The 9,740-nt window shown below is 39.8% G+C and overlaps 1 protein-coding gene across 13 annotated transcripts in view; it reads left to right on the top strand.

Annotated features, from left to right (window-relative positions):
- The window catches only part of alpha-Spec (alpha spectrin), a 56,599-nt gene extending 48,688 nt beyond the window's left edge, over positions 1-7,911 (top strand). For all 13 annotated transcript variants that reach the window (XM_067094536.1, XM_067094556.1, XM_067094564.1 and 10 more), the window contains 3 exons: positions 2,376-2,517; positions 6,483-6,776; positions 6,951-7,911. In XM_067094536.1, coding sequence (XP_066950637.1) covers positions 2,376-2,517; positions 6,483-6,776; positions 6,951-7,079 — 565 coding nt within the window. In that variant the 3' untranslated portion in view covers positions 7,080-7,911. The remainder of the gene's footprint in view (positions 1-2,375; positions 2,518-6,482; positions 6,777-6,950) is intronic.
- The last annotated feature ends 1,829 nt before the right edge of the window (positions 7,912-9,740 follow it).

Here is a 9,740-nt window from a genome sequence, read left to right on the forward strand (position 1 = left end):
GATTGCGGACAGGCTCTTCCATCGGGGTTGGGGATGGGGAGACCAATGATAGATCTATTCGCCACAAGATTCAACAGGACGTTGGAGGTCTGTTGCGCAGTGGTTCCAGATTCCTTCGTAGTGGCAGAAGATGCCATGCAACACCCATGGGACAATCTGGAAGTCTACGCATTCCCTCCATTTTTCCTGATCCGCCATGTCTTGAACAGAATCTCAGGATGACCCTAGCAGCTCCTTTGTGGCCTCAAGCAGAATGGTTCGCAGACTTGCTAGCTCTGATGTCAGCAGTTTCGAGAGAAATTCCAGAATGGCACAATCTTGTGTGTCAGCCTCACTTGGAAAGATATCATTCAGTAGGGTCCCTATCTCTTTACGGCTGGAGACTATCCAGTATCTCCTGCGAGCAAGAGGCTTTTCTCGCTGAACAACGGCAGAGATGTCTGGCTATCTCAGAAGATCTACCTCAGCTGTGTACCAGGGAAAATGGGCCATCTACTGTGATAGGTGTTGTCGATGGGGTTTCTCTCCAATCTGAACCTCCAGTCAACGGATAGCTGATTTCCCGGTTTTCCGTCGCACAGAGAAACACCTGTTGGTTTCTGCCATTAAGGGCTATAGGGCTGCCCTGGGAGTGGTTCTTCACTTAAAAGACGTGAACCTAGCCTCGTCTTGGGGAAATCTCAATAATGCTTAAAAGTTTTGAGCAATCTTGTTTTCCTAGAGAACTTAAACTACTTACATGGGACCTTAATCTGGTACTCAGTAGTCTCAGTCATGCCCCATATGAACTGTTATGACAGGTATTGGACAGAAGCTTGACCCTCAAGAGTATGCCTATTGGCCTTAGCTTCATTGAAGAGAGTGGGGGAACTCCATGGTCTGTCTTTTGATGTAAATTATAACAGGGGTTGGGGGTCTGTAGCCTTTGAATTTGTTCCAGAATTCGTAGCCAAGACCCAGAATCCCTCGGTTCATGATTAAAGATTTGATTCCTTCTCTATCCCTTTCCTGGGAGATTCCTGGGAGATTTTGTTGACAACGAACCTTGCTTGGTCCTAAAAAGGATTTGAAAACTTCATTTGAATTGCCATACTCAAATCATGCAGATTCAGTTCTACATCAGGTAAGGACAGTTCTCTTCGATATGGTAGATTGTTCAAACTTCTTCCTCCACTACCTCACCACAGAAAGTTTTACAGGAAAAGTTTTAGGGCTGAGTAGGGCTTATGCTCCGGTGATGATGAATCCAGCAGAAGTAATAGATAAAGATCTCTGCAAACAGGGGTCTGAAGACTTAGAAAACCAAGAACTTTTCTGTACCTATGCTGAAGTTATTAAACTCATTCATGAGTCTAATAATTTACCGAAGGAGACAGCAACTCCTTCCTCGATGTAGACCTCCCTCTTCCTCTTCTGCTTCGTCCTTGTCGTCTGCTCCGTCCTCGTCATTATCTTCTTCCCCTCTGCGACCCTCATCCATTAAATGGAGGATTAAGGACTTCATTGCTGATTCTTTGTCTTCTGATAGCGGACACCATTCTGACCGTGGACGTCGCTCTCCTGCAAACGGATGTAAACGACCATCCATCTGTGGCCAAGAATGTAGTTCTCCTGCAGACGGATGCAGAAAGCCTTCTGTCCACATCCGTCACTTGCCTGTTGATGGACAGGCTCCAGTTGTGTCAGGAACAGGCCTTCCCAACACAATATGTCACAAAACAGAAAATAAAACCAAAGGGACATGGGCAAACAAAGAACACCAGCTTTGGAAGAAGGGCGAAAGAGACTTCTTACCAGCAAGGTGGTAAGAAGAAAACTAAATACATCACGGGATTGAGATTAGGTCACTTCCCGCTTCCTCCCTCATCCCAGCAACTGATGCCAGATGCCACCAGTTCCTTGCATAAACAATTCTTGTTTTTTTTTCTGGTTCCAGCTAGAAGATTTTATCCTAATGCTAAGACTGCAGGTTTGTTAGCTATGAAAAATACAAAATTTTAAAATTTGTCATTTTTTTAACCATGTATAGTAGTTTAGTAGTAATATTATTACAGTACAGGTAAAAAGGTACTTTTAATAACTTATGCTTTAGTATTTTTGTACCAAATTGAAATGAATTTTACGCCTTAATGGAAATTTTTAAAATATTGCCTGCTGCATTTAAAAATTCATGTAGGTGAACTGTACACAAGTCAACGGATTAATATTTTTGGTGTCTGCATATTTATTGTACATTGTGCTTGATCTATGTGGTGTTCTTAAGTATAATTTTTTCTTGTCTTCCTCATTTTTGTTTCTTGCATTTTCTGCTCTGGCCTATTTTATGTACCTTTCATTATGATTTTGAGTCACTAATGGTTAAAATTGTATTTCAGTACTGTGGGGTTAGCCCAGCAGTGGGATCAGTTGGATCAGTTGGGAATGCGTATGCAGCACAACTTAGAACAGCAGATTCAGGCGCGTAACCAGTCGGGTGTGTCTGAGGATGCCCTGAAGGAGTTCAGCATGATGTTCAAGGTATGTTTTTTGCAATTTTTACAAATTAAAATTTCATTTTGATGTATGTTCAAAGAAAGTGTACATTATTTGGGATAAATTTGATTTATTGTTGAAGATAGTTGTATCTTCATGCCAGTAGGCAGGTTGGCATTCAAAATGAAAGAAGATTGCTTGGCTGACCTGAATGACTGTTTAGTTTGCCTGTTCCCCACTTGGTGTGTCTTGAATATTTTAGCTTGTCAGGATTCTCCTTGCCATAGGCAAGTAAGATAGTTGGTGGTTTGCTAGTTGCTGTTGGCTGGTTTTTTCACAACATTGTGATTTGATTGTTTTGTTTGCTGAGGATATCTGACTCACAGTAGTAACAAGAACATCAGGTTTTTCAGGACTGCCTTCAGAATTAACAGATTGCATTCTATAGAATTAGATGAACATTATATTCTAAAAGTCTTATTGACTGCATTCTATGGAATTCGATACACAGTGTATTGTAAAGTGTTAGGTATGCACACAGTTTGTGCCTATTGTCGGAGTCAGGAGTGTGATGTTGAATATATGCGAAGAGTTTGTGGAGCGATCAGATGAATTATAACTCCTTATATAAAGGAAGAGGAGAAAGTCGGTATTGGGGAAGCTATTAATTAAACAGGAATAGACCTTTTACTGTCTCCCCTGCTCTCTCATACCTCTTTGTCTGCCTAGACCTGATCCTACAACTCCAGCTCTTGTCTTCTTCTGCCCCTGTGGTTCAGAAGAAGTGTATTCTAAAATTAGAAGCTGTTGAGGGTTTGACTGAATTGTGGTTTTGAGTAACCAATCTGCATTTTTGCTTATTTTACCGTACCCTGAGCTTAGGTCTGTCCAACTGTGTTTTTTCTTGGGGCAAGGCAAGGGTGTTCTGTGTCCTCCCAAATCTTCCTCTCATCCATCTTGATTGGTTAGGCGTTTGGTTGGCTTGCCAAAAGGTCATTTCGGAAAGTGTAAATCATTGCACTAGTTACTGATGTTGCCTTCATCATACTGATAGGGAGGTTTGCTTAGCCTTAGCTCTTAAGAGAATAACAATAATGGTATGATAAGAATTCATCTGTTTTTTATTCGTTCTGATAATATTGTTCTGTGCATTGTTGAACCTACTTCATTGGTATCTGTATCCCAGTCTCATTTTATTCCTTCCACATCTTATCTCTTCATAATCTATTTTTTCTACATGTATCATCTTTAGTTTTTGCTGTTGGTGGCCCTTCTTCTGCCACCTCTAATGTTCTGTTTTTGGCTCCTGCTTCATTAGCAGGCATGTCAGTTAAACGTGGTGCCATTTTAGTACCTTTATTGGCTCATGATTTGTTTTCTGTTGATGACTTCGGTCTTGTGAGATGGCTATGAGGAGGCAGTCATTCCAGATATTGCTGGCCTACCTCTTTTTCCCTTTCTTCCAACTGTCCTCCCAGTCATGCGCTTTTTCTACTGCCTGTTGGTGCTTCTAGTGTGCCACTACAAGAGGGTGTGCTTCCTACATTTAGTGGCGTTAAGTCATAGTTTTCTCAGCTGTTTTCTTCACCTCTTTTCAGTGCTGTAGAAGTGTCATGTTTGGGCTCTTGTTGTGAGGAGCTATAAGAGGATGCACCTTCTCTCCTGCGTTGGTGGGTTTTTTGTGTGAGGAGTCTGCACCTGCTGCTCAGCTCATTTTGCCACTTTAGAGGACAAGGAACTTGATTTAGATCAGTTGTCTCCATGTTTCAGCTGCTTGTTTTTCTGTCTCCCCCTGTATCCTCACTTGGTTGAAGAATGGATTTGATATAGAGACTTGGTCTCTGTTATCCTCGAGTTTGTTGATGCTCGTGTAGTTTAAAAAGCTTAGGCTTTCCCCTTTTTGTTAGAGCATGCGAAGGGCTGCCATGTATGATACTGGCACCTTGCCAATGCCCAAAAATTGCAAGTTTTTGATACCAGCAAGGTCGAAGTGGGAAATTGGTCTCGAGTTGCTTTTCCATGTAATGGAAGTTTTGTTTTTGCATACTCGTGCATGCTTGAGGTTGTGGTGCCAGAAGGAATTAATTTGTAAAGGAGTCCTCAGATGTTTTTTTTATTTCCTTAATTACCATCTCCAGTTTTTCCAGTCATCACATGCTTTTCCATACTTTACTTTATGAGAGAGCGAGCTCTTACCTTAGAGATTACTTCTCAGAAGCTGGCAATTTTTGTATAGTCTCTTTGACAGCCCCCTTACTCTGTACCCTCTTTAAGTAGGTAGGGACTATGTTTCTGTGCAAAAGAACCATGATTTCTTTAAGCAATCCTGGAAGTCAGCCATAAAAAAGGCCTCCTGATATGTTTTCTAAGGCTCATCTGGTTTTTTCTCTGACTTCCTTTTCAAATCCTTGTCATGGTTCCTTATCAGGATTCATAAAGAGCAATGGTCCTCTCATCCTTTTAATTCAGACTTTTGCATTAGAAGTCTTATTCTCTCATTAGTGGTTATATTGTTGTTTCGGAAGCCTGTTCAGGTTTCTACAATCACTGCTTTCTTGTAAGGAAGCTTTTGGTAGTTCGGGGACAATGTTGGATGTCTCCAACCTCTCGAGTTCATTTGGCTTCTACCTTTTTCGCAGGGAGTCATCCTGCATGGTTCTGGTGGTTTTTTCAGTAAATAAATAGATGTTTCTGTGGTCTTGCAGGGAACTTCTATCCATGTCTCATTAAACCCTCCCTCTCACCGATGGACTATAGAGAATGGATGTTATTTGGGTTTTAACCTATTTGAATGTCTGGCATAGTTTTTGGCATTCTTTCAATGGGTAAAAGTTATTCTAGTCCAGATGAGATAGATTCTCTACAGTTTTTGTCCTTTTCACACTCAAATTCCAAGCATTTTGCAGATTGCTATCTCTAGTAACGAATGCACATGTATTTTGTTCTTGCCTTGGGTTCAGAGCTAAGAATGATTTCATGGCATTTACATGCTCAGGGTTGTTTAAATACCAAACTTGACCTCGTTAAGGGATATTGAGAGAGATACTTTTATGCTGTATAAGGGCAATTAGAGAGTACTTAGGTTGAAGCCAGGTAGAGGTGATATATTAATAATTTTGTGTTTGAGATCGAACACTTCATCTACAATGCATTGCCCCCTTTTTAGTTTGCTATTTGAGCAAATTAGTGCATGAAAAGCTTTATCCTGATATACTACTTTTGCTGAAGTTTATGAATAATGTAGAGGCTATTGCATGCCCACCTTCCACTCCGGATAGATTGGTCCTCCCACCTGTTTGGGGGCGCCATCTGTAAAAGCGTAGGTTCGTATTCCTGTCGGAACAAATATCTAATTCGAAGAATTTGTATTTTTCTTGGGATAGAAGCCTGCGCTTTCATAAGGTAGTTTTTACCCTACTCTACTGTCTCTCATGTTTCAGATGTCTCCTAATTGAGCAGTACTGCAAATGAGCTTATTCACAAAATGGGCAGCTGACCCAGCTCAGGTCACAGGTGACTCATAGGCCTACTCATTTTGCATCTGTTTTTTTTGAGTCAACAGACAGCCACAGTGCACTTTGTGCTGAGTACTCTTATCTGTGACAGTGTAGGTTCATATTCTAGGAAAAATACAAATTATTATAAATTTAGTATGTTTTCTTGGCTCAGCAGATTCTTGTCTAACTGAACTAACCCATCATCCTTTCTCAGTGTGAGAATTGGCTGTCTTTAATAGTATGTAAGATTTGTCCAGATAACGTGAATTTTCATAATAAAATATACGTACCTGCTGTTGAAGTAGAACCCACTCAGCCTTCCCACAACGTAGGGGCTGTCAAGAGCCCTGAGTTAAAGCATTCAAGACATGCTTGATGGAGAACAGGTGAACTAGGCAGTCATGTAGATCAGCCAAGCGATCTGTTATTTTGAATGTTGACCCACATGGCAAGATGATTTCTTGGAATTTTTTTTTTTTTTTCAAACCCTGTTTTGTTTTAATTTATATACAGCACTTCGACAAGGAGAAGTGTGGTCGATTGAACCACGCAGAGTTCAAATCCTGTCTACGAGCTTTAGGATATGATCTACCCATGGTTGAAGAGGGTCAAAGTGATCCAGAATTTGAGGCCATTTTAGATGTGGTTGATCCTAATCGTGATGGAGCAGTCTCACTCCAGGAGTACATGGCCTTCATGATATCCAAGGAGACAGAGAATGTCCATAGCTCAGAGGAGATAGAAAATGCCTTTAGGGCAATTGCGGCTGGAGATCGCCCATATGTGTTACGGGAAGAACTATATCAGGTATGTATTGTCAGTACATTAACTGTAGTATTATATCATTTGAAATAGCTAGATTTTGTCATTGTATCATTCTCAACTTTTTAAAAAGTGTTTTGCTATGTAATGCTGTAAGAAATTATGAGTTTGGAAAGTATCTGCACTTGATAATTAATAATACTGTATTTCTGTTCACAGAACCTCACCAAAGAGATGGCGGACTATTGTGTTGGTCGTATGAAACCCTATGTAGATCCAAAAACTGGTCATAATGTTCCAGGAGCTCTGGATTATATAGAATTCACACGCACTCTCTTCTCACAGTAAAATGGCCCTTCATTATCTCTGCAAGCTTATACTTACACAAAGTAATTTTAATTTTGATGTGTTACTTTTAGTCACTGTTACCAAATCTTTAAGCACAGATTTCTAAGTATAGATTTCTAAGTATAGAAAGTATATGAAAAATATTTATTGTTGGCAGCTTCTTCAGGTTAACACATTTAGGGCTTTGATTGGATGTATAAACATGAATTACACCCACTGCAGTCTCACGGCAGTTATGTCGACTTGATGCATAACCTCTGTAGAGCCATATTGCTTTAAACTACTGCTGAAGTCTTGCTCATAGTTAAAATTCTAATGTTCAGGTTACTTTTTATGAAGCTGCTATAAAATGACTAGTTCTCGCCTCTTCTTGCTCTTGATGTGGATGATGAGTATGTCACCTGGAACTCTAGAAATTATGACGGCTTTTTATTATGAAGTTCCTCTCATCATCTGCTTCTAGAACATCCAGATGCTGAGTAGTGTTCTGAGGATACAACACATTCCTTGCATTTTTCTTCGTGTAGGCCAATTCCTCCAGTGTACTAGTTCTGAAAAACTCATAGAAATTTTAGTAAACTTCACTGAGGGTACATGGATATAACATCAAGGGTTTAAAGTATGACGGCTTCTAGTATTAAAAGAACCCTGCTGTGTACCTTCCTTGTAGATTTTACTTCTGACACACACACATTCAGTATGAGCAGTGACAGTGAGCAGTAGATGTGGAGGTCTTAATGGAGCTTAAAAGGAGTATGATTAATCTATTTTCATCAAATTTTGAGCCTGGTATAGTCATTGCCTGTTTAATTTGAATAAAGTCTAAATTCAATGAGACTGCATTTATTAACCACACTAACTTCAAATTTATTTTAGTTAGTTTTAAGGAAAATAGTATTCTTTAAATTATAATTTTTTCATTCGTTGGTATTTAGCCATCATTGTGTTCAGAAGAAAGCGTTAAAATACATAACTATTTTTAAAATTTTTGCTTTATTTTTTGTTTTGGAGGAATTTTTTTTACAGCTTTACATATATGTGGTTGCTGACAATGGCAGTGACAACTAAATTCCCGAGTCTACCTAAGATAGAGTAAAAAGTGTTAGAGGGAGAACAAGAGAAAAGGATCACATTGTAATGTGAGCAAGAGTAAAAAGTGTTAGAGGGAGAACAAGAGAAAAGGATCACATTGTAATGTGAGCAAAATCTTCTCAAGTTTATTATTCTGATTGAAGAGGCCAAAAGGCCATGCATAAATGCAAGAATAGTATGCCCCTTTTGTGAAGAAAATAAAAAACATCAAAGAAAGTAAAGGAGTGGAAACATATATAGAGTATCAGATAACTAATAAAATATGTACTCATGATTCCTGACACCTTGCTGTTGCACTGGGGCTTCAAATACTTGGAGTAGATTCATAGCATGGCAATAGTGGTAGTTACGCTAAATGGAATGAAATGGCCAGGCCTTTTTTACCTCCTACCCAATCCATTGTACCTCTTACCCTGATCAGGACCAGTCTGTGCATAATGACCCATGCACAGCTTTCGACAGTTTTTGATTGCTTATAAGACATGAAGGAAGGTGAGGTTGGATGGCATGCTAGGTCCCATCTTGACGGACAGACAACATTTAATGCACTACAAGCTTTCCACCTATATAGTTACAAGCCCTATGGCAGCCTGTAAAAAATTGGGAAAGATTTAGAAACGGATAACACCTCACTAAAACTTGAAAATTATGTCAGATATCCAACAAACATGAAATTTACCTGTTAAATAGATCCACCAAATTTTTGAAAGAATTTACATTAAACTAAGTAAAATGCCCACTACTGCAGTGAAGAATGTTAATATAAATCAAAAGATTCATTCAAGAATAAAAAAAAATAATAGCAAAACAGTTAATCATCACGCCTTGCAGCTGCTCATCTAAGTTGTTCATATGCGGAACAAACCTGAGGTCTTAACATATGAATAAATCTTCTAGTGCCAGCTGGAAACTGGTAAAAAAACAAAATTGTGATGTAAAGGATTGGTGGCATCAGGGATTAGTCATTGGGATGAATGGGGAGGCAACCGCCAACCTCTTTTTAACCCTGTTACACATTGTTTCTTCTTTACTGCCTTGCTGGTAGGATGTGCTGCTGCCCTTCCCACCCAAAAGCTGGTGTTTTCTTCTCTTGCCCTTATTTCCCTTGGTTTGAATTTTGTGTTGTGGTATAGTGCTATAGTGTGTGTTTTTGTGTTTTAGCTTTTGATTGTGCAAACCCAAAACTCTTGAAGCCTCCAAAGCCTCGGGGGAAATGTCCTGGAGTAGATGACTGCCCCTGCTCTCATTTTTTTGCTTCTTTTGAGACTTGTTCTCATTCTCCTTGCAGTAGGTGCAGGTCTAACACTTGTAACATAACTAATCCTTACCCTGATTGTCGTTCTTGGTCTCCTGAGCAATGGAGGGTCTGCCAAGAAGAGGCAGCATAGGAGGAAGTCAGAGGCACCATCTTGGGAAGGGTTCTCTCCTCTTTTGATGGATACTTCTCAAGCTCCCCTTTGTTCTGTCTCTTCCTTGTCCAAATTTCCTCCAGTTGCTGCTTCTTCTTTAGAAAATTTTACCCCTTCCCATCCTTCCATGGCCTTGCCCTTAGAAGTTTCGGTAGAGGGG

Source organism: Macrobrachium rosenbergii, chromosome 4 (assembly GCF_040412425.1).
Source record: "Macrobrachium rosenbergii isolate ZJJX-2024 chromosome 4, ASM4041242v1, whole genome shotgun sequence".
NCBI classification, from domain to species: Eukaryota; Metazoa; Arthropoda; class Malacostraca; order Decapoda; family Palaemonidae; genus Macrobrachium; species Macrobrachium rosenbergii.